This window comes from Macrotis lagotis, chromosome X (assembly GCF_037893015.1).
Source record: "Macrotis lagotis isolate mMagLag1 chromosome X, bilby.v1.9.chrom.fasta, whole genome shotgun sequence".
Classification (NCBI taxonomy): Eukaryota; Metazoa; Chordata; class Mammalia; order Peramelemorphia; family Peramelidae; genus Macrotis; species Macrotis lagotis.
This window is the reverse complement of record NC_133666.1, coordinates 112648795-112675071: the sequence shown is the minus strand read 5'-3', so window position 1 is coordinate 112675071 and position 26277 is coordinate 112648795. Positions and strand designations below refer to the sequence as shown.

The 26277-nt window shown below is 36.9% G+C and overlaps 1 protein-coding gene across 1 annotated transcript; it reads right to left on the bottom strand.

Moving 5' to 3' along the window:
• Positions 1–14213: 14213 nt before the first annotated feature.
• TUSC1 (tumor suppressor candidate 1) lies at positions 14214–15084 on the bottom strand. The gene has a single exon (XM_074201247.1). The coding sequence runs from the start codon at positions 14985–14987 to the stop codon at positions 14298–14300; it is 690 nt and encodes a 229-aa protein (XP_074057348.1). The 5' UTR covers positions 14988–15084; the 3' UTR covers positions 14214–14297.
• Between the last annotated feature and the right edge of the window lie 11193 nt (positions 15085–26277).

The window sequence follows — 26277 nt, the reverse complement described above, 5'->3', positions numbered from 1 at the left end:
GTCTTTCTATCATCTCTATCTAATAGATAACAGCTTTCTGTGATTAGTGCTCTTTTGATTTTTTCTCATTTTGATTGCTGAACTCTGCTCCTGGGGTATAGGGAATATAGTCTTGAGTTTGTTGATGTAGGGGTTAGGATCTGATCCCTGCCTTGTCACTGGTCAAGATGTTGCCTATGTAGTGACCTGTTTCCAATTCAGTTCTATCTTTTGCCCTAGTGTTTCCAGAGTTCGGCTTTGTCTGAGGTTGGGACCTTCCCTATTGACTTGCTATCTACCTGCAGGGACTTTGGCTACACTGTAGATAAAAGCCTTCTGCTGGCTTTCTCACTCTTGCCTACCTGGGCTTTACTTCCCCTTTTCCCTGGAGAGAGACCTTCACTAAAAATCCTTCACAATGTTTACATAGAGGTTTCACTTAACATTGTGAAGGAAAAAATTCTGGTATCATGTTAGCTTCACACTGCCATCTTGGCCCTGCCCTGGAAGTCCCATATCTGGTGATTTCTTTACCCAAAATGAACCCATATTGATCCTTTAAGCCCCCTCCCCATAGCTTATTTTCCTAGCATCATAATAGCACCCAATGTGGGGGCTGAAGTGGGGCCTTTACCTAGGTACCTGGCTACCTTTTGACTTTTACCAAACAAATCATTAGTCAGTTAGAGGTTGTGCAATGGAGAGTGCACTAATCCTAGAGTGAGGTAACCCTGAGTTCAAAGTTGGCCTCAGACTCTTTCTATGGAGTATTGACTTCCAATAACAAGTCCCACTGTATAAAGGGGGGGGGGAAGATTCAGTTTACTTTATGGAAGTCTTTAGCATAACTGATGAGGCACTCTTGAATGTCTGATAGTACCTCGTCCTGAGTTGGGCCCTCTATCCTAATTTGGGGTCAGCACCCTTCTTTGATTAGACAAGTCAGAGGATGTTTTTCAGATTTCACCTTCTGATACTGGAATGTAAGAACCCAGTTGCAAATTGTATTTTGTGGGTTTTGGTTCTCTAGTCAAACACTACAGGCATGCTTTGAATAATCAACAAATTTAGATAAATATTAAGAAATGTGTATTGTAACCCAATTTATTTTTTTGCTCTTTCTTGAGGCCAAACTCTGGAGGTTAACATTTGTCCCTTATCAGGACAAACTCTTAAAGTTAAGACATATTTAATTCAATGATTTTTTTTAAGGCCAAAATCACTAAAATCCTCTGAGATCATGGAGAGTCCACAAGACTGAATAACATAAAAAAATTAGAGTATCAGAATTAGAAGGAGCTTAAAGGATATGTAGTTCAACCATATTCAAAAGCAATTTCTAGATTCCGTGACTAGAATAGACCCAGAATAGACTTTTTAATAAGAATTTATTCTATAATATAAAATCGATTAATCAACACTAATTTATTCTTCATCAAGCAAGCATATTATTAATATCCCTTAAATCCCTTCATGCAGCTAGATGGTCCCTGGAGTCAAGAAGATCTGAGCTCAAATCTAACCCCAGACACTTACTAGCTGAGGGCAAGTCACTTAAGCCTGATTGTGTAGCTCCCAGGACTCCAGTAGTTCTGATTCATACCTGGTCACTGGACTCAGATAGCTCTGGAGGAGAGAGGCACAGCACCCCCCTCACTCTAATACAGTTCAGGTGTATGTCATGACATTACCACTCTGATGTCATCTTTTTTTTTTTAGGTTTTTGCAAGGCAAATGGGGTTAAAGTGGCTTGCCCAAGGCCACACAGCTAGGTACTTATTAAGTGTCTGAGACCGGATTTGAACCCAGGTACTCCTGACTCCAGGGCTGGTGCTTTATCCACTGCGCCACCTAGCTGCCCCTGATGTCATATCTTCTTAGAGAATGAAACATCATCATTATCATCACCTTTCAGAAAAACTTGTCTAAAAGTCAAGCTTTTGTATTGTAATTACCTCTAGCCTTACTCAAGAAGTCTCAAATAATGAGTCTTAATTCTATGTTATCCATCTTTCTAAATTTGCCACTACTCATTTAACTAAAGCAAGTTCCTTTTGTAAACTCTCCACCACCCACTCAATCCAAATTCAAGTTCATTCAGCCAAAGCTGCTGTAGACTACTCCCAGAGTCTGCAACATACTCTTATCATCTAGAGATTACTTTCAATTCCAAGGCTGAAGTAAATGGGAGAAGCTGAAGCTACGTCTTCATTAAAATATATATCAATCAGAATTGTCTCACTTTTGCCAGGAAAGATGCAAATAATATACTATCAGGTCAATAAGAAGGAAGACATATCTAAATTTAAAAGATGCTTTTGGACTAAATTAAAGGGATGTTCATTAATAGGGAAATGGCTAGATAAATTGTGGTATGTGATTCTGATGCAATATAATTCTGCCAAAAGTAATGTTGACCAGGATGCTCTCAGAAAAACCTGGAAAAACTTACATGAGTTGATTCAAAGTGCAATGTACTATGTGATATTATAAGATGATCAGCAGTGAATCCCTTAGCAATCTCAGCAATATATATTGATCCAAGACAGCCCTAAAGGATTTATGATGAAAAATGCTATCTAATCCCAGAGAAAGAACTGATGATGTCTGAATACAGACTGAAGCATACTAATTTTTTACTTTCTTAATTTTTCTTGTGTTTTTTCTTTTTGTTTTGAGGGGATTTCACAAAGCAACTATTATAGAAATGTTTCACATGACTATATATGTGTGTGTGTATTTATATATATATATATATATATATATATATATATATATATATATATATATAAAACCTATCCTGAATTACTTGTCTTCTCAATGAGGAAGGGAAAGTGTAGCAGAGAGAGAATTTGGAACACAAAGATTTAAAACTGAATTTTAAAAATTGGCTTCATATGTATTTGGGGAAAATAAAATACCAAACATCTGTACCTATCTAAAAAAAGAGAAAAAGGGGGAAAAAGGACCCTGTGGACCCTTACTCAGCGTCTTTGGTTATTGAGAGGTCCCTAATCCAATTTATTGATGACTGTGTGCTGGGACCACTGTGTCTCTGTTTACTTTAATTTTCAAGCATAATAATGCTTTAGATAAGAAAAAATAAAAATTCTCTGTCCTTAAGAAGCTTACATTCTATGTTAGAAATAACTTATAGAGGCAGATCAAAAACATATACTAAATAAACATAATATTTAGGAGGAGAAGATAAAATGAGTGGATTAGGAAAGGCCTCATGGTGGTCCTTGAAATGAAGTTTAAGTAGTGAGAAGGTAAGGCATTATGGCAGCCTGAGAACAGGCACAGAGAGAGGGAGATGAAATGCTCTGTATAAAACAGCAAATAGAATATTTTATCTATCTAGAGTGAAGCATTTGTGAAGGGGAGTAATAATAATACAAATGGAAAGAAAAGGTATAGTTAAGGTTGTGGATTTTACATGTGAAATAAAAGAAAATATATAGATTTTGATCCTGGAGTAAAATGGGTAGAACTGAAACTTGGAGAGCAAGGGAGTTCCTCAACCTTAATTCCATAAATAGATGAATTTGACATTTTCGTTTCACAAGCTTGTATACTTCTAACTAAATATCCTCATATAAAATGAAAAAGATGAGATTCTTCAGGAAATGAATCATTATAATATTACTTATTGTAGTAATTTAGATACTTTTTTTAATGTTAACCATATAGGTAGCTGATGTAGCCTTGCAATGGCAAACTTCCAATTTTTTTTAAGAATAGCTATTTCTATGAGATCTATAAACTTACAGATTGAAAGTTTAGTATATGATTCCCTCTTAACTGTAGGTAAAACTCCAGTTCTGTGGATGGCAGGGACAGTTGATATATATCTAAACAATAACCTGTAAGGAGTTGCTATTCGCTAAACTGCTTGTAAAACTTATCTCCCGATTTAAATTGGTAGACTAGGTTCTAAAGGGAAAAACTTTTCTTTTTGCAGATTTCTGACTGAAATCAAATAACTTATACTTTAAAACATTCTAGCATGGGGCTAAACCTTGAAAACTTAAGATAATGATAACCTAATTCAGATGATAATGTACTGCTAGTTATTATCTTAAATAAGTCTTTTAACAGTTAAACTTCAAAAACCAAAAATAATAAAATATTAACATTTTAAAATAGTCATTCTATTTAAAATGACTAGGATAATCTTCTAATCTTCCTAGAAGTTATCATAACTCCAATTATTTAGCAGTCCAAGGATTTAACTTTTAAACTCTTTTACCAAAAACTTTTATACTCCATCTTTCTATTTAAACAAAATCTACTTGTTCATACCTTCTTTAACATACTTAAAACCATTGAAATTGGCACAAGATCACCTATCCAGGGTTAGGAAAGACTTGGAGGACATGGTACTTTTACATCCTGTAGACTTTCTTCTACCTTTTACCCATAATTCAAATTACAAACTATTTTCAAAGGCATTTTAATTTGTGATACTACATACAAAGTTGATTTTATACTTACTTCCCTTTAAATCCGAGCACATGATGATGTGAGAATTGTCAGAAAAGTGACTGCAGTGAGATCAGAATGGCCACCCACCGAAGCACTAGTTCCCTGCCTAAGAATCATGGTGGGGTGAAAGCTCTGAATCCTATAGACACTAGACCACAAGATCTCTCCAGACTCCCATAGTGAGAGTGGGAGTGGAGAGTGAACTATCAGAAGAGGAAAATGCATTTTCCTAAGATGAACTTCCCCAATGGGAGAAGGACATTTAAAATTCAGAGGTCTTCCTTCTCTGGCTGTAGGTAAGAAATACCTGATCAATACCAAAACTGACCATGTACTAGGGCACAAAAACCTTATAATCAAATGCAGAAAGGCAGAAATAATATATACACACTTCTCTGACCATAATGTAATAAAAATTACATACAATAAAGGATCATGGAAAGATAAATCAAAAACTAATTAGAAATTAAATAACTTTATCTTAAATAATGCGTGGATCAAACAGAAAATAATAGAATTAATCAATAATTATATCCAAGAAAATGATACTGAGGCATGATACCAAAATTTATGGGATGCAGCCAAGGCAGTTTTAAGGGGAAGCTTTGTATCTCTAAATGCCTATATGAATAAAATAGAGAAGGAGGAGAACAATGAACTGGGTATGCAACTTAAAGAGCTAGAGAATGAATAAATTAAAGATCCTTAATTAAATATCAAATTAGAAATTGTGAAAAATCAAAGGAGAACTTAGTAAAACTGAAGGCAAGAAAACCATTGATCTCATAAATAAAACTAGGGGCGGCTAGGTGGTGCAGTGGATAGAGCACTGGCCCTGGAGTCAGGAGTACTTGACTTCAAATCTGGCCTCAGACACTTAATAATTACCTAGCTGTGTGGCCTTGGGTAAGCCACTCAGCCCCGTTTGCCCTGCAAAACCTAAAAAAAAAAAAAAAAAAAAAAAAAAAAAAAGAATAAATAAAACTGAGTTGGTTTTATGAAAAAGCCAATAAAATTTGTTTATCTGAAAAAAGAAAGAAAATAACCAAATTATTAGTATCAAAAATGAAAAGGGTGAACTAACCACCAATGAGAAGGGAATTAAAGAGATAATTTGAGGATACTTTGCCAAACTGTATGCCAATAAATTGAATAACCTGAGTGAAATGGATGAATATTACAAAAAATACAAACTGCCCAAACTAACAGAAGAGGAAATAAATTATTTAAATAACCCTATTTTAGAAAAAGAAATTGAGGAAACCATCAATAAACTCCCAAGAAAAAAGTCTCTAGGTCCAGATGGATTTACAAGTGAATTCTATCAAACATTTAAGGAACAATTAATTCTATTAACAATTAACTAGTTAATAGAACAATTAATTCTATTAACTATTCATTCCAATTCTATATAAACTATTTTTAAAAATTAGTTCTACCAAATTCCTTTTATGACACCAACATGGTGCTGAGACCTAAACCAGGAAGAACCAAAACAGAGGAAGAAAATTATAGAACAATCTCCCTAATGAATATTGATGCAAAAATCTTAAACAAAATTTTAGCAATGAGACTACAGCAAGTTATTGCCAGGATTGTACACCATGATCAGGTAGGATTTTTACTGGGTAGGCACGGATGGTTCAATATTAGGAAAACACTCAACATAATTAAACATATCACTAGCAAAACCAACAGTAATCAAATGATTATTACAATAAATGCTGAAAAAGACTGATAAAATACAACATCCATTCCTATTTAAAACACCAGGAAGTTTAAGAATAAATGGAATTTTCATTAAAATAATAAGTAGTATCTATCTAAAACCATCAAAAAATATTATATGTAATGGGAATAAACTCAGAGCAATTTTAATAAGGTCAGGGGTTAAACAAGGATGTCCATTATCACTATTATTATTTAATATACTATTAGAAATACTAGCTGTAGCAATAAGAAAAAGAAATTGAAGGAATCAGAATTGGAAATGAGGAGGCAAATCTTTCACTCTTTGCAGATGATATGATGGTATACTTAGAGAACCTGAGAAAAATCATCTAAAAAACTCCTTGAAAAAATTAACAAATTCAGCAAAGTAGCAGGATATATAAAATAAACCCACATAAATCATCAGTATTTCTATATATGAACAACAAAATCCAAGAGCTAGAGATAGAAAGATAAGTTCCATTTAAAGTAACTACAGACAACATTAAATATTTGGGAATCCACCTCCCAGGACAAACCCAGAAACCGTATGAGCACAAATATAAAGTACTTCTCACCAAAATAAAGGCAGAGTCAAATAATTGGAAAAATGTCAATTGCTCATAGTTAGGTCAAGTTAATATAATAAAAATGGCAGTTCTACCCAAATTAAATTACTTATTCAGTGCCATAGCAATCAAACTATCAAATAACTATTTGATCGATCTAGGAAAAAAATAGTAACAAAATTCATCTGAAACAACAAAGAAGTCAAAAATAGCAAGGAAACTGATGAAAAAACAAATGCAAAGGAAGGTAGCCTAGCTCTACCAGATATAAAACTATACTATAAAGCCGCAGTCATCAAAACTACCTGGTACCGGTTAAGAAACAAAGTAATGGATCAGTACATTAGGATAGGTTCAAAAGATACTTCGAATAAATGACTACAGCAATCTACTGGTCTTTGTTTTTTTAATTTTTATTTATTTAAGGCAAAGGGGTTAAGAGTGACTTGCCCAAGGTCACACAGCTAGGCAATCCAGGGTCAGTACACTATTTACTGTGCCACCTAACTGCTCCAAGCAATCTACTATTTGACAAACCCAAAGACATCAGCTTCTGGGATAAGAACTCACTATTTGACAAAAATTGTTGGTAAAACTGGATAATAGTATGGCAAAAACTACGCATTAAACCCACACCTCACACTCTATGCAAAAATGTGGAACTGGGTACAGGATTTTGACAAAAAGGGCAACATCATATATAAATTAATAGACCCAAAAAACCCTCTATCTATCAAATCTAAGGGGATACATTTATGACCAAACAAGAATTAGAGTATATTATAAACTACAAAATGAATGATTTTGACTATATTAAAATTAGTGTTTGCACTAATAAAATCAATGCTGCCAAAATTAGAAGGAAAGCAAAAAACTGACAAACCATATTCACAACAAGGAGTTCTGATAAAGGTCTCATTTCCAAAATAGAGAATTGCATCAAATTTATAAAGCTTCAAGTTATTCCCTCGTCAGAGGATATGAATAGACAGTTTTCAAATGAAGAAATGAAAGCTATATATAATCATATGAAAAAATGTTCCAAATCATTGTTGATTAGAGACAACTTTGAGGTATCACCTCACACTTCCCAGATTAGCCAAGATGAGAAAAAGGGAAAATGATCAATATTGAGAAGTGGTGGGAGGATTGGGACATTGATGCATTGCTGGTGGAGCTATATGAACTGAACCAACCATTCTGGAGACCTATATGGAATTATGCCCAAAGAGCAATAAAAATGTTCATTCTGGGGCGGCTGGGTGTCACAGTGGATAGAGCACCAGCCCTGGAGTCAGGAGTACCTGAGTTCAAATCCAGCTTCAGATACTTAATAATTACCTAGCTGTGTGGCCTTGGGTAAGCCACTTAACCCCATTGCCTAGCAAAATCTAAAAAAAAAAAATGTTCATTCCCTTTGACCCAGTAATTCCAATTCTAAATCTAAATCCAGAAGAAATCATAAAAAATGGTAAAAGTTCCACGTTTCAAAATATCCTTAGCAGTTCTTTTTATAGTAGCAAAGAATTGGAAATTAAGGGGATGCCCATCAGTTGGGGAATGACTAAACAAGTTGTGGTACATGAATATCATAGAATATTATTGTTCTATAAGAAACCATAAAGGGTCATACTCTAGAGAAGCACTGGAATGACTTATAGGATCTGATTCTGAGCGAAGGAAACAATCAAGAGAACAGTGTACACATTAACAACAACACAATGAGATGATCAACCTTGATGGAAGCAGCTGCTCTCAGGAATTCAGAGAGCTAGGACAACAGTATTAGGCCAGTTAAGGACAATACTATCTTCATCCAGAGGAAGAAAAATAAAACCAAAAAAAAAAAATCCTTCAGAATCTGATGAACATTTTATAAAAAAAAATCTCTTATGTATCTCTTTCCCTTAATCCTAATTCCTCATACTGAAAATGACTAATCTGTGGACAAATGTTTATCAAAAATATGTATGTACAATACTAACCTGACTGTGGCTGAGGGAAGAGGGTTAGGAAGGGAGGGTGAAAGGCAATTTTGTTAACTTAAAAATATACATGTGCACATGGTTGAAAAAATAAATTAAAAAAAAACCCACCTGATCAGTTCAGTATAGGCAGTCCTCCTGAGGGAAAGGCTGCTAGAGGGAAAGAAAGTTTAAGAGAAGAATTTTTTAAAAAGTAAGAATTAAGGGAGCATGCTCCTTAGCCACATATCAACTGGAGAAGCCTATTCACCCATTCTATACTTGAGAAAACAAGATACTTTTCTCCCTTAAGGAGGAGGAAAGGTGGAGGAGTACTAGTTGATCAACAAAACACTGAGAGAGATGACAAACAGAAGCATAATTATCTGCAGGTTTAAAAGTTTCTATCTGTCTGCTACATGGCACTGAGACCAGGCAAAATGAACTTAGATGGTCTGAGATCAGGTTGTTAGAGTTCTTCTGTTTCAGCCCCTGATTGTCAGGGATGGATTGGCTAATAGAATGCAGACCTTGAAAAGCAGGAGGTCCCAGTCTGTCTATGATTCTCCTCAGGACTTACAAACAGGAGGAGAGTTCCCTAAATGACCCCTGACCATCCACTCTGCCATTCACATCTGGAATGGGAGAGAAAAGCATTTAAGAATAAAAAAAAAAAACTGTTATTCTCAACCAAGAAGTATCCTCCTTTAGTGAGACTAGTACACGTTGCCTAGTAAGCAATGGGAGCTTCATATTGCTCTGGAATTTGCCTAGGCCTCCAGGGGACTCTCCCCAGATATTTCTAGGTTCTTGGGGGGGGGGGGAGGCACAGTTAGGGTATTCAAGGGCTTACCTAAGCTAGGAGATGATCCAGTCTTCAGAAGATTTCCCCATATGGGCCACCAAAATGTTGGGGTTTGCATCACCATAATATTGGGATTGGTGCTGGTCTGAGAAAGAATTCACAAAAGGTGGAACTCTCTCCCAGGCTAGCTGGCATTTAATTGGGCACCATGTTGGCATCATGGACTGAAAGTTGGGAGATACTCTAGCCAAGAGGCATCTGACATACCCTCCTTTATACAGAGAAAGAAGAGAAAGGAAGAGAGAAGAAATGATATTAGACAAATAGTTGTGGTTCTGGAGGTCACATGTTGGCAACACCAGAAGGACAGACCTAATAGAGTCATAAAACATGTTTGTAAAAAGGGTTTTTGTATATCAAAGAGTACTCCAAGTGCTGGAAGGTTAAAAAATAACTGTTCAGTGTACACTGTTAACAAACACACATACAGGAAACCAAAGGCCTTGGGTAAGTGATAGGAGATAGGAGTTTTAAGATCAGTCATAGTTAGAATTCCTGGTTTTAGCAGGAAGGGCATCCAGGACAGATCTGAATGTTAAAGAGATGATTCATTAAGTGGGACCCCATCAAAACTATGCAAGTTTACTTGTTCAATCAAGTGTGCTAATGGGACAAAATTCTGAAGTCAGCATTATCTAATGTTTCACCATATCAAAATTATTTTAAAATTTTATTTTTATAGGATAATTAGAATACTATTAACAAATATAAAAATTTCATAAATTTTATCATTTTGCTTTATATCAGAGTCCTATAACTTGTATCAACTCATGACCTCTCCCTTCCTGAATAATCTTTATAACAGGAAAAACTTGTGGTTTCGTTAATTGCTTTTCTTTTCTGTGTGCACATCCTTTCTGTACTTTTCCCCACATACTATGTTGTTTTGTGCAACTTATAAAAGAAAAAAGGAAGAATAGGTTAAAAAAAATTATATAGGGACTTAAGACTATTTTTTACTGTTTTATTATTCAGTTTTATTTTACTTTAAAAGTCTTCAATTTTGTCACATATTAAACAGCATGTCCTTTAAGTTGAAAAATAAGTCTAAAAATTAGATAAAAATCAAATCACTAAAAAGAATGGATAGTGGGGTGGCTAGGTGGCATAGTGGATAAAGCACCAGCCTTGGAGTCAGGAGTACCTGGCTTCAAATCTGGTCTCAGACACTTAATAATTACCTAGCTGTGTGGCCTTGGGCAAACGACTTAACCCCATTTGCCTTACAAAAAAAAAACCCCTAAAAACAAACAAACAAAAAAAGAAAGGAGAGTTACAAACAACAAAATGATGGAAAACTATAACTTAAAATAATCTAAAATGAAGAGTGTTCACTGAAGGAAGACTCAAGAAAACTTGTACAAACTAAGCTGGCTTTATTTCGGGAAAATTTTTTAGTGTTTTAAATTATGTTTCAAAAGAATAAAAATAGGGGGCGGCTAGGTGGCACAGTGGATAGAGCACTGGCCCTGGGGTCAGGAGTCTCTGAGTTCAAATGTGACATCAGACACTTAATAATTACCTGTGTGGCCTTGGGCAAGCCACTTAACCCCATTGCCTTGCAAAAAAAAAAAAACCCTAAAAAAATAGTTTATCAATACTCTAAGCATGATTGCACAGCTTCCCCCCCCCTCTATATTTTCATCCCAATTTAACATTTATGTATAGGAATGAAAAGAGGAGTTGGAAAAAAAAATCTAAACTGAAGATTTACTGAATCTAGGTTGTTTTGTTTTCATTAAAAGAACAATTTAGAATTCAAAAATGGTGGTATAAGAAAATATTTCCATAAGCAAAAGTATTCCTTTTTTCAAACATGTACAGGCACAAAATTTTTCACAGATTCACTGGGATTAAAATAAAAACTATGGAAAAAAGCCAAGTGACATATTCAAGGTAAGTTATAAAAAGTAAAATCAAGGATAACTCCAAGAACCCACATTTAATTTTCTTAGGAGCATGATAATTGAACTACTTCTTGCCAAGAAAGCCTCTGGTCTTTCACCTTGAGTACCCAGGCTGAGAGAAGTTAAATGATTTGCCCAAAGTTACATGAGGAATATCAGGTGCAGGATTTAAGCCCAGTTGCTTTGACTTAAAATACAGCACTTTCCCCACTATACCTAAGTATTCCATGCATTTGAAAAGCATTTAAAATATTTTCAGGTTACTTCTGAAAAGTATGCAGTTAAATTATTTAATGTTTGCTTCCATGGAAAGAAACAAAGGCTTTATCTAAACATTTTAATTTACTTTGGAATACTTTTTATGCTCACAATTGAATAGGATGTCTGAATATCCCTAAATCCACATCAAATAAAAACCAAACTGTAAAGAATAAAAATAACTGGAGTAGAAATACAGTTTCACCATTTTATTTGCCCTCCTGCTCAACTCCTCTTAGTCACACCATTCATGTTGGGAATAAAATCCCATGAATATGAGACAGAGCAAAGTCACAAGTGTGTAAAATACAACTGTTCTCTTTAATTTGAATGGGAGGTATAAAGAATTTTTATAAAAAAAATGGAGTTACAAAGTTAATTGTTTGCATCACTTACCAAGATTTGTCAAAATATGCTTGCCAAATTCTTTGTGATTTTCTTATATGAAGCAGTCTATTTCTACATGTCATCAGAGAAAAAAATTTGTTTTAATGGTATTATTTGAGAACATTGTAATGATAGTAACCATAAGCAATTAATAAAGAAAAATATCTTATAATTAAGGCCAATTAAAAGCTTTCAAGTAAATACTAGCAAATAGTCATCAAGGAAGGTTGAAATCTATGGATCACTTACTTTCAGGACTCTGAGTTTCAATAGGATAACCTTCAGCATTAAGCCAGAAGCTGGGGGTGGGAGGTGAGTACTAGAGTGTCTAAGGGATCCCTAAGCTGCCTAGGTCCAAAACAGAAAAAGTTAAAGTACTCAGTGATCAGTGGGATCAGGCATGGCAGTTTGAAAATGCTCTTAATGCCATCCAACTATATTGTTCTATGTTCCATACAGATGATGATTTTTAATAATAACCTTTATTTCCATTCAATATCTAAGAATTCATCTGAAATAATAAAAAAATAAAAAGTAGAAAAAGAATTATGAACTGCAATTATGTATTAAGTTTTCCACTTTAGATTCTATAGATCTACCTTAATTCAAACTCCCATAGACCTCAACCCTTTTAAAATGGCTATTTTCATACTATTTTAATGAGACATTTTTACTATAAACCACTACTCTATTTAAAACCTATCTGAGCAAACTTAAAAGTTTAAATATACATTGTTTGCAAATAAATTTTATTATAGTTTTTAGCAATCTTTCTTTAGATACTTTTCATAAATCATGCTTGGAAGCCTTCATAATTTTTTGGGTCCTATTTTACAAAACCTTTATCACTAGGTAGGTTTGTTTCTATCAATCACTATTATACAGTAAAAATGTTTTGGAGACAGAAGTATCAGTATTGGCATGGTCAGATGTTGGTTTTCCTGGAATTTTCTGGAATTAGTCTGTTTTTATATCTGTCACAGTTTTAATAGTTCATCGGTGATTTAAACAAATATTATGGTCAATGTATTGAACTGTATAAAAAAGAACCACTATGTACAAAATGTTTGATTGTGGAGATACCATACCATACCACACTTTATACTATGCAGGACTTTTGAGATGTAGTAACTACACATATTTTGTCTGTTATCAGAAAATGATTTCATGATCTAGAATCACTGGAATCAACCACTTTAAGTCGCTACTACACATATTAGAAAAAGAATGAAGGAAACTGCTTTCACCAAGTAGTTTACCGATACATAGCCTCTCAAAAAAAATGCTATTCATCTTACTATAATTCCTCAATTATATTTTTGGTCAATTTATTGGATCTAGCTAAAAATTCCAAAAATTCTTGAATAATTAAAAAAAACCCACTCACTGGTGGCTAAAATATGAACATTATAAAAAATATAATCTACAAATAACAGTCCTGGAAACTTTTATGAGTATACCAAAATTTTATTTTCATTTAACTCAAAAATTGTACTTATTCAAATGCCCCAGTGGGCCAGAATGTCAAAATGGTTGGGGTAAATAAATCAATACCAAGTAAATATAAGGCAAGAACCAAAAGACAAAAAAAAAATTGGATTATTTTTCATTAATTTTTTTTTTAAAGAAAACAAAGGTCTAAGTTGAAAACACTTCTTTAAACCTTGCCTACATTCAAAAGAAATGGCTGGGCCCTGGGCCATTTATAAAGAATTTAGAGAACGACCCAGGCTAACCCAATTCAAAATAAAGTTACTTCGAGTCTCAAGGAACCAAAAAGAGGCAAGACAGACATCTCAACAAAACTAGGGAGGTGTACGAAGTACAAGATGGTTCAGTCATTCGGAGGCACAGCTTGGCATCCAGTTTCCTCTCGGCTGGTTTTATAGTTGCTTTTTTCTTCTTTTGGAAATACCTTCCCCTCGATGCCAGCAGCGGCCCGGGACGCGCTCACACGCAAGGCGGGCAGGGCACATGGCTGTGCCCCTGGCTGCGTGGCTCCCGCGGGCCTCCAGGCCGGGCTCCAGCCCCACAAGCCTGGGCCCGCGGCGCGCGGGCAGCGGGGCCCGGGGCGGGGCAGGTGTCTGGGCCCGGCCCCCGGTGTCGGGGAGGGGGGCTGGGCTGGGCTGGGCCCCGCCCCGCCCCGCCCCGCCCCGCGCGGGCCGCCGCCCTAGACCCGGGCCGCGGGGTCCAGCTGCGGCCGCCGCTCCTCCCCCTCCTCCTTGGCCTCCGGCTTCGGGGCCTGGGCCCGGCGGTGCTGCCACTGCTGCTCGTGGTGCAGCTGCACCAGGGCCCGGCGGTACATGGCCTCCAGCTTCTCCAGGCGGGCCCTCAGGGCCCGGGGGCTCCCGGGCTCCTCCGGGCCGCCTCGGGCCCCCGGCGCTGCCCCTCCTCCTCCCTCCTCCTCCTCCTCCTCCTCGTCCTCCCGGTCGGGCTGGCCCGGCTCCCCTCCCCGGGCCGGGGCCGGGGCCGGGGCCGCCCGCGCGGGCTGCTCCTCGTCCTGCAGCTGCAGCGCCTGGCGGAAGAGGCTGCGGTTCTCGCGCTTCAGCCGCCGGTTCTCCAGCCGCAGGCGCCCGTTCTCTTCGCGCAGCCGCGCGTTCTGCCGCTCCCGCTCGTCCCGCGCGCGGATCGCCTCCTGGTGGCTCGCGGCCAGGTCCGCGAACCGCTCCTCCAGCTGCCGGCGGGCGCCGCCCGCGCGGCCTCTCCAACCGCCGCGGCAGCAACAGCCGCCGCCGCCCGCCCCGCCGCGCGCCCGGCCCAGGCGCTCTTGGCCGCGGCCGCAGCTACCCCCGCCGTCGCCATCGGCGCCGTCGCCGCCGCAGCCCCAAGGCCTGGCGGCGGCACCACGCATGCGCCACATCGGTCCAGTCCCCGGCCGCCTTGCCCGCCAGCCCTGCTGGTCGGCGGCGCGTGCAGTCGCCGGACGCCCGGGAAACGCGGCGGCTGCGGCTGCCGCCCCGCCCGGGCGGTGCAGGAAGAAAGAGGCGGCGGCGGCGGCGGCGGCCGCGGCTCCTGGCCGGCGTCCAAGCAGGCCCTCCGAGACTTTGCCGGGTCCGAGGCGTGGCCCGTTTCGAGGAGAGCGGCCACCCCCTGGGCCCGCGGCTCGGTTGGGGCCCGCTCCCCCGGGCAGCGCTGCTGTGGGAGGAGGCGGCTGCCCGGGAAGGATTGGCTAAGCCAGCCCACCCGGGGAGCGAGGCCCTGGCATCGCGGGAAAGCCACCCAGACGGGCGCTCGCAACTAAGTTGCAAATACGCGGGAGCCACGGAGCACAAAAAGCCCAGAAGACGCCGGCCGGGCCGGCAGGCTGGGCGTCCGCTCCGGAGGCGGGCCGGCTAGGGGGCGCCCTGGAGCCCAGCGGCCCGAGTTCCCCAGACGCTTCAGGAGCAGCAGGACCCTGGGCAAGTCGCCTAACCTTTTGTAACCTCAGTTTCCCCTTTTGTTAAAGTGAACCGGAGAAGGAGATGGCCCACCACTCTAGTGTCCTTGCCAAGAAAACCTCAAGTGCAGTCATGAATGCGATTGAAACAACAATAGGGTGTTTAAGATAATTTAGCCTATGTACTGTTTTTGAATGAACACAAAAATGACTCCATAAGTATGGGAGATAGTTTTTTGTTGGGTTTTTTTGGTGAATGACAAAGCATCTCCCAATTTCTAAACAAATGGTTTTCCAAAAGTTCAGTGAAAAAGATTTTCACCACCAGAATCCCTAAGAGGCGATAGTTTAAAAATCAAGCATTCATTTAAACTTCTAAGAGACAGGAAGCCAACATGTACAAATAAGAGATAAATTTGATAATATTGAGATAATGACAAAGAGGGAAAGTATTAGAATTAAAGGGGTCCTTTAAAGACTCTTGGAAAACTTGGAATTTTAGTTGAGGCCTGAAAACAAGAGATGGACAAGGGAACAATTCTAACCCTAGGAGTCATCCCAAGAAAATTCCACATTGTCAGAAATAATTATTTTTTGAGGAGTAGAATGAGAATATAAAAAAAGGAAAGGTAAGAAGAGGCCAGCTTTAAAATTTATTCATAAGAGATTAAATATTTGATCTTGGGGCAATGGGAAACCACTGGAGTTTAATTAAATGGGGGGAGGGGAAGAAGAGCAGCTTGTATTACATAAATTGATGTAGTTTGTCTCTAGCTAGAGAAAAGCCTGCATAACCTGTTACATATGTAAGCCTTGCATCATCAAAGACTTACTGAACTCCCAAGAAAGGGTTCAGGTTCACTTTAGGGGAATTGCCTTTCAGACTCAGCTGCAGAAAATATTGTAAAATCCCTGTGGCACATCCCCATCCCATGTTCATACTTGACTCCTTTGTGATTATTGAAAGGGTAAAAGAAAATGGCAGAATCCTTTGATGTAAATGCTTCAATGTGACACCATTACCCAAAGATTTATATAGATCCTTAGTTCTAATTTTCTCTTCTTTCCCCTTGACTTGGTTCCTCTTGAAGTTTCAGATCAACCTCATTAAGTATTTTAGATTTTAAACTCTACCCAGCTTCTGCAATCCAGTATTGTAATCAACTTCTCTGATTGAAATCCTTTGAGACTTTATTTGGGGCCAGAGGAGATCATTAATTACATCTTTTACTAGTCAGTCATTTAGCATTAAGTATTTACTGTATATCAGACCCTATTAACAAAAAAGGGATTCTAAAAAAATTTTAAAGGCCCCCAAAAAACCCCCTGAAAACAAACAAGTCTCAACACCCAAGGAACTCACAGTTTATTGGGGGGTAGACAATATTCAAGTAACTATACAAACAAGATATGTACAGGCTAAATTGGAGAGACTCTCAGAGTGAAGGCAAAGGAGGCAGAAGAACAAGTCTTCAAGAAAGATTGGAACTTTTAAGTCTTGAAAGGAGAGCATGGGAAACAGTGAAAATGCTATATAGTGCCTTCTTTAAAAGGGAAAGTAAGGAGGCCAATGTCTCTTGACTCACAAGTGAAGGAGTAAGGTATAAGATTCTGGAACTATAGAAAGGGGTCAGGTTTTGAAAGGTTTAAAATCCAAATGATTTTATATTTGATCCTGGAAGCAATAGGCAGTCACTGAAGTTTACTGGATAGTAGAGTGATATGGTCAGACTTGTTCTTCAGGAAAATGAATTTGAAAACTGTGTGGAGGATGGGCTAGAGTAGATTTGAGGCAGGTGGACCAATCATCAGACCATTGTAGTGGTTCAAGTTTGAGATAAAGTCTGGATCAGGATAGTTGCAGTATCAAAGGAAAGGACTTTGAAGAGATTAAGAATATAAAAACACAGGATTTGACAATTAACTGGAAATGGGAGACTGAAAGTCAAGGATGACATCAAATTTGGAAGCTTGAGTACCCAGATGGATGATAGTAAGGAAGTTAGGGAGAAGGGTCTTTTTAAACCTTACACTTTAACACATTCTACATCCTATCCGGTGACACTGACTGGTTTCATTGCTGTTCCATGAACAAGATTTTTCATTTACCAAGGTATTTTTTTATGACCTCCCCCCACTCCCATACCTGAAATACTTTCATCTTTTTCTTCTGTCTTCAAGTCCTAGCTAAAATCTCACCTTCTAGACAGTAAAGTCATTCTCAGCCTATTTTAATTCTAGTGCTTCTCTATCAAATATTCTTTATCCTTTGTAAAGATTGTACCTATTTGCTGGTCTCCCCCTTTGGATTGTGAGCTCCTTGAAGACAGGATCTTCTTTTGTCTTTCTTTGGAGTGTGGTAAATATTAGCCACTTAATAAATGCTTATTGATAGACTCACTATGGTCCAAACCAGTTCAAGATATTTCATAGGTAGTTGGAGACAGCCTCCACAGTTTTTCCTGTCTAGACAACAACCTACTTCTATTTGCAACCTATTTATAAGATATCTGCTTGTATTTCTCTTTACCAATATTTCTATTGATTTCTGGTCTCACAAAAGTTTGCCTTGGGCAATATAGATCATTTGTTTCCAAGTTCCAAGAGAGTTCCAGCAACAACTATGTAGACAAATTGACTGACTTCAAATATTTGGTTGCTCTGTTGCCAAGTAGGGGAATCCTTTGACATAGGAATTACCTTTATTTGTTAAGAAGTCAATAAATATCCAAATTTCAACTGAAATAACTTTTAAGAATCTCTAGGTAACTCTTTATTCTTATGACCCTGGGCTGTAAGAAATCCCTGTTGTTTACTGGAAGCTTTTAAAATGTAGGAAACAGGTAGAGATGCTTTTGCTCTACTCTAGATACTCCTGGTTGCATCCCTTCCAAAAAAACATTCATTTGGAAAACAGGAATTGAGAATAGGCAATACCTTTATTTTCCTGAAATAATAATAATGATAAAATTAATATAATATTCTTTTAGTCTGACTTAAGAACGACTTACTATAATTTTTTTGTAAGAAAAGCCATCCCTTATCACAGTTTGGGATATGAGCAGAAAGTGGGTAGGGGAAAGAGTTGTTTTTTTTAATTTTAAAATTTATTTTTGACATTTTTTGTTGTTTTTAGGTTTTTGCAAGGCAAATAGGGTTAAGTGGCTTGCCCAAGGCCACACAGCTAGGTAATATTTTGCATCTTGAATCGTTTGGACTTACTTTGAATCATTGTCTTAATTAATCTTTTGAAAAAGGACAGTCAGGAATTTTTTAATCCAGAAGTTATTTGAATGCATTTTGTGTCTATATTCATCTGATTTTCTTAGAAATAGGGAATGGAACTTAAAAGAATGTTATCTTTTGTCTTTGCTATCTTCTCTATCCAGAATAAAATACTCAGTCATCACAGGATTTTTATTAGAGTATTGAACTAGATGCCTGCGTTGGAGAAGGAAAAGCAATGATATAAAAATAGTAAGTTTTGTAACCTATATATCTGACAAAGCATTAAAATTATTTTATTGTAACAAAATGAAAAATCAGCATGGTGTAATGGAAAAGAGTGGTTTCAGCATACTAGATTTCAGAACAGGTTTTAACAATCTGTCACCCAATCCTTGTGGACAAAATGAAGAGATAGGTACTACTGTTTAAGTACAATTAGGTAAATTCAGCACTGATTGAATTACTAGATTTAAGGATCTGTTACTATTGTCTCAAAAGCAATTAAAAGTTATCTAGAGGAGTTTGCCAGTGTATCTTGGAGTCTATGCTAGTAAATTTATTTTACCTAATGACCTGGATGAAGGTATAGATGCAAATTGCAGATGTTAAAAATTGGAATAAATAGCTAGTCTTATTTTTAAATTCAAGATCATTAGACCAGGTTTTGTTATTATTAATTCAATCCACTTTTCTAGTTTAATCTACCACTGCTTCCCTTTGAGAACACTATACTATGCAGGGGAAAGATGAAGAGAATTGTGAATATAGAAATTGGGTGGAGATGTAAATTGACTAGAGTGTAGAAAATTATGATTGTAATAGAAACAATTGTGATATTAAAAGCTGCTTGGGTGGAGACCCTCCCCATTCTTGATGTACCACTGATTCATTGTTTGCTGTAAAATTAGGCTTTACCCTCTATCTAATTCCTGGTCTAGTAAGAGAAAGGGAGTTTACCTTTTGCCCTCTGGATGACAGGCAAAACATAAAAACCTGGACTAGACTAGAGCTCAGGGCCGAAGTCTTCTCTATCAACCTGTGGTCCAGGCAATGCTGCTGCTCTTTTATCTCTCTCTCTCTCTCTCTCTCTCGCCTTTCCTACATCTTGTAACCTTTTTTTAATAAATTTCTGTTTTATTTCCACCCATGCTTTCCTGAGTCTGAATAATGATTCCTTATAGGCAGAACTGGACTCAAGTAGCCAGTGGCTACACAATCTTGGACCTTGGACTTCCCTGCTTTGTTTAGGTGTAGTGAGTTTGGAGTAAGAAGATCATTTATGTGATATTGGGCAAGTCAACTTAAACTAATGAGACTGAGAAATATGCCCTTTCAGCTCTAAATCTGTCCTCATTTTATCCTATAATTCACACTTTTTTTATTGTCTGGGGACATGTATCTTCTTTATACCTGAATGCTTAACTATCCTTCAAGGCTCAAATCTCATTTATTTTGAAGCTTTCAGTTTCAAGTGATTTCTTCCTCAGATTTTCTGTGCCACTCATGCTCAGTCTTATTTTTTCAATCGTTTTACATTTCGTTTTAACTGTCCAACTCAGATTGTCAGTTCCTTAAAGCAGAGGCTTGTCTCTTGTATTTTGTCATTTCAATAGTACCTTCAATAGTACCTTCCTGCAGAGTGTATATACTATTATCTTTTGAGAGGCAGTCTTGGAATGGCAGTTTTAACTGTCATTCTATGAAGAGAAGTGATAAAAGTGAACTTAACCATCATTCTGAATTGACTTAACCTTAAGATAGAAGGGCTAATAGAACATATTTCCTGAGAGAACTGAATCTAACCTACATCATGTGAAGAAATAGATATTTTTTGAGAAAATATCTTACTGTTATTTTGAATGATGGGATTGTATTTCCAAAATTAAGAAGTTAGCAAATGTTGTCATGTTTAAAGACTTTGACTATGATCTTTCCTACATTATTTATTTTATAATTAAGTCTTTGGTTATTTTATTGTTTATTACTTTGTTAAAATAACATAGCTGACTTAAGGGATTAAGAAGTTTGAAAAGGAGGGATGAAAGGAAGGAAGAAGGGGAAAAAGAAAGGGAGAAGGAGGCGTGATCTGGGAGAAAAAGAAAGGAGCAAGCATAGAAAAGGTTTATCCTACTAATTTAATAAACTGAGGTGGAGATGAAATTAATTTTTTATTAATGAGAAAGATATAGAAAATTTAATAATTATGTGGAAATATCAGAATATAGAACCATGATAAGAATGAGGCAAATAAATTAGTAGCAGGTGTAGAGATGACCACTCTACCTAGGAGATTCATAGGGGTTATGAACTATAAATTCTTCCTTTATCATATAAGAACACTCATATGCAATGATGTCAAAGAAATTTGGTCTGGTATGTTTAGAAGAAAAACAACTCTACTCTTTTATGTTTTAGCCAAGTATATCAGACCGTTATTAATCAGTTTTATTATATTGATATATTTGTTCCCCAAAAAGAAAAAGATAGGAACCAATAAAAATGGTAGGTAGTACAGTTAAATTTTGAATGGTTAATAAGTAAATACCACAGTAAATAGTAAATAGCAGACAAGTATGAGGTTTTTAGACTTGCCCAGCCTGAACCCTAGACTTCAAGAGCAAGTTGGGTCAGCTTAATTTAGAGAGTAGAGCTGGAGGGCATGGCCTTGCTGGTATGGGGGAAGGTGGGAAGGGGGGGAAGAGGGGTTTGGAACAGGCTGCTCTGCTCTTAGCTCCTACTGCACCAGAATATATGCAACAAATTGGCACCTTACCTTGAAAAAGACCTGATCTTTACTTGTTGGGTGTCAGAAGAATTTCATTCTGTGCGTTATTCTCAAGTGGTGCAGTTTTATGTATTCCATTGTTTCTTGCAGGAGAAGTTGAGCAGAACCAAACTCCAAATTTGTGTTATGCTTAGAATATACCCCAATCTACCAATCATGTGGAATAAATCCATAAATACACAGTTTCAAAACACATTATAGCAGAACTATTCATTCAGGAATTATGCTCAGAAAGATTCTAACCAGCAGAATTTCTTTTGCTAAATAAAAATGTCCTCTTTCCTCAGATTCCAATTTACATTTTATGGTGATTGTGAAACAAAAGATAATTAAAAGTAATGGTAAAAACAAAAGTATATTGTTTTAGTTAAAATTAACAAATCATTGATGTTAATGTCAGCACATATTTTGATATTGATTTATCTTCTTAGGAAAGTAAAACTTTACTTTAGCTCTTATTCTCCTTTTACTTTTTTACCTTAATCCAATTTGTCTTAGATTTATTTAAATTTTTAAAATATTGAAAATATATTTTTTCTCTTTTGTTTCTTTTCCTTTTCCTCTCCCCCCCCTTTTTGCTTCATACCTCTTTTTGAAATCTCCTTTTTTCCCTTATATTCCCATCTTCTAAAATTGACTAATAATCATCTCTGTTCAGTTTCTTGTTCTTTCTTTTTTCTAAGCTATAATGTAATCTAGTCTTGCATTCTTTTACAATAACTTTCTTTGTCCTTTCTCTGTTCTTTTTATAGATCACACAAGATAGATCTTTGGGGAGTATAAAAGCTTTTTGCTATGTCTTGTTTCCCATTTATGTTTTATCAGGATTGTAGAACATGCCCATACCTCCTTTTCCCATTTTTTTGTTCATTCTTTAAGAGATCTTTTACTGATAAACTTTACTCCCAGAGATCTCAGTGCATGAAGGAAGTGGAATGTTGTGGTTTCCTTAGTGATGAGGTCAGGCTCCCTATTCTTATAGCTTTAAAAATATATGAGATAAGGGGCAGTGGATAGAGCACCGGCCCTGGAGTCAGACGTACCTGAGTTCAAATCCACCTCAGACACTTAATAATTACCTAGCTATGTGGCCTAGTACTTCAGAGTAGCATTTTTTTTTTTTTTTGTGGGGAAATGAGCTCAGCATTTAGATATTCTACCATTGGTGCCAATGATTTATAACTTGGGTATTATTAGAGGATGGTAGCATAGCAGATTGAATGTAGGGCCTGGAGTCAAAAAGACTTACATGATTTCTAATGTGACCCTAGGCACTTGCTAGCTGTGTGACTCTAGGCAAGTCACTTAACCCTAATGCCTCCATTTCTTCTTCTGTAAAATGAACTGGAAGAGGAAATGGCAAACCACTCCAGTACCTTTGCTGACCCAAATGGGGTCACAAAGAATTGAACACAACTGAACGACAACAAAATTACTTGGCACAAAAGGGCAGCCTAAGTATTCTTGGTATTGGGTTCAGACACAGATTAATATGTCTGAAACAGACTTTTTTTTTACATTGTACCTCTATGTAAATTAACTACTGCAACATTCCCTGTTGACTAGGTGGAATAATTCTGGTTTCAACAAGATTTGAAGATCTCTGAACATTGACTGCAAGGAATATTTTGTGTTTTAGTTAGTAAAATTACAGCAAGAGAAGAAGATAATGGCAAAAATTTCCTAAGAGGATAAAGCCTTTTTTTTTTAAGTAGCATTGATTATTTACCTTTCTTCTTTCTAGACAATAGGTGATCTTGGATAAATTTGTGTTTCTGGGAAGCACAACCCTTATCCAGAGATATGATATATAATGTTCTTGAAAGAAAAATTATGATTACCCTCTGCTACCTCAATGTCATTATACATTTTGATGCCCCGGTATCTAGGATTAGATTCACCTTCTATCCCCTATCCTGGATGCTTTCTTTCTAACCTACCATTTCTCAATAACAGGGACAATTCAAATGAACCCATACACTGTACCATACCCTCTGTTCTCAAAGCCAAGCTGGGCAGGAGTGCATCTTGATCTTTTTTCCTGTTTTTTATTCCCCTTCTCTCCACTGAACAATTGTTCTCTCAGCCTTTTAGATGGTGATTTCTTTGAGGACAGGGTATGGTAGTTGCTTTTTTCTCTTTCTTCTCTTTCCACCCCTAAACTCAATCCCAACTCCCAGCAGTGGTCCTCTTAGGAAGTAATGGGTTTTATCTGTGAAAATCTTATTAAATTCATGTTCCTTCTGGTCTAATTCTCACTTTTAAAAATCACTAGTCCCTTAGATCTCCTTATCTTTCATAATATATCCCATTATTGCTTCTTAACCAGTAAAAAGAATTTTTAAGCAAGTCTCTAAACCTAGAAGTAGAGAATTTTCACTATTAAGAGTTTTCTTGTTTTCCCTATCCTTTCTAAATCACTCTTGAAAGTGTTTGCAAATCAATTGACCTTTTGGATTCTGGATTCTAGATTCATTTGGAGGGATAATTTCACATAAGCTCTCTTGTTGAAAGTCCAAAAATTTTCAACTCAGCTTTGAAGAATGCTTTATACTGGGAGCACACTGCTAACTTTTGCTTTTGGAAGATCAAATTTCTATTTCCTCTTTGTTTTTAAACCAGAAGTGAACTGAATTTCTGACTTCATTTTTGGTGACAGCTGAAGGACTTTCTCTTATTTGCTTGAAATATTTATGGTTTGACATTGAAATTCCAAAGTTTAAACACTTTGTTTCTTGGTGATTGAAATTGAGGGGTTTCTTTTGGTAATTTGTTGGTTTTAATTGTAAGTATTTTGCTCTCTGTTTTCAGTACTTCTAGCCAATTTTCTTGTGTTTCTTAATGAAATTTAGGTGTTCTTGCAATTTTTAATTTTTGATTATGTTTTCATAAGTTTTCCACTATAAATTTTTTTAATTTCTCATGTAATATATTTTTCTGATGCTTTGCTATCTTGGAGATATTCTCTGTATATTCTATCATGCAATCAAAAAGTATTTAGTGTTACTGATCATGCAGATAAATTTCATATTCTCTTATTTATCAAAATAATTTCTTCTTTGAAAGGTCTGAATTATTCACTGATTTCTGTCCTAATTTACATCCTTTAAATTTTTTCCTGTTTCTTTTTGTGTAATGCATGGCTGGTTTATTTCTAATCAAGAATTTGTTGACCTTCTTTATTTTTCCTTGAAAGTTTTGAGGCCATTTTATATCACAGGATGGCATTTCATGGTGTTGTTGTGACCTTTCCTCATCTCTCTGTTCATTTTTTATTCTCTAAGAATTTCCCTGTTGATTTTTCTGTATGAGATCTTGGCTTATTTCCAAACATTCTGGTGGCATCTTACCCTTTGTACCTTTGCCTTTTGAGAATGTAAGATGTAGCAGATATCAGCACTTGATTGATCCCCCTACAATTGCCTAAGCATTTTCTCCTTTCCAGACTTCCAGGCTTTTCTTTTCAGAGTCTCAGGCTGATGTTTGACAGAAGAGAAGAAAAAGAATTATTTGCTAACTCTAGCCTGAAAAGTCCACAGATTGTATATCCTTATTTATTCATGTGAATAATCTTTTTATTTCTGCATCTCCTTCCCAAATAAGATTTGTTGTTCTTCTGGGGATCTAGGTGAGTTAAATGTTCTTCCCTCCCTCATTAAGGCATGGCCTTGAGCTATGCTAAAAGGGAAATAATAAAAGTATCCTGTTAAAGCTCAGAATTAAGGCTTGTCTGGGTTGTATGAATGAGGTTCAGAGCTGGTAGGGGCAAAGTTGAAGCATGAGTTTATAGCTTTATCCCTGCATTGTTATTTCAGATGACTTTATACTGGTTGAAGCTAATTACCATGATTTTATCTTCTTTCTGTAATTTTAATAGCTATATTGGTAGGGAATGAAGTATTGATTTGCTGAGGTAAATCCTGGGAATTATGTGGAGACTTGTCTTATAGTATTCATAAGAGTACTGGATTTGGAGTCAGTTTGGATACAGCTGCAGATACATTACCTGTGTGAACCAGTTAGCCTCGGTTTCCTTAGCTATAAAGTGGGTATAATAATAGTACCTCCCTGTGGACTGTTGTGAAGATTAAATGGGATAATAATACTCCAATGCATAATATAAATGTGAGTTATTATTTTTACTCCTCCATCTTACAGTATTTTTCTTGTAGATTTTTAAGGAAAGTGTGTGCCTGAAACAAATAATAGTCCAGAATTTAGCACTCTTTTCAGTTTTATACATATTGACCTGGCTTGGCAACTCTAAACATGAAGGAAATAAAAGAACTGTTTGTTAGAATGGATAATATAAAGAAGATATTTGAGTCACCAGTTAAATGGCAGTTTGCTGATGAGTAAATATCAAATTTAACATGGAGAGCTTTCTTTGTATATGGTTCCTTGAGGCTTTTAGTTTATTATTTTTTTAATCCCTGTTATTTTTATCACTCTGTCGAAGGGTTTGGTGAATTACATCCTGAGCTTTGTGTGTGTTAATATTCTTTCTAATGTGGTAGCTGAAAATTGTTTATTACTGGGGAGCAAACTTATTACTAGTTCTGAAGAGTACTTATGATTCTCAGCAATATGAATATCACTTTTATTGGAATAATTACTAGAAAGTTAGAAATGCATAATATTGATTGGATTTTTTTGATATGGGCAAACATTAAAAGCCATCAAACACCACCATTGCTATTTGACAGTCTCATTTAATTCTAGCTACAAGGAAAATTGCAATATAAATAAAAGCCTCAAGGG

What these genes read in the sequence shown, in the direction of transcription:
- TUSC1 (XM_074201247.1), bottom strand. Translation starts at nt 14,987, where the DNA reads ATGTGGCGCATGCGTGGTGCCGCCGCCAGGCCTTGGGGCTGCGGCGGC.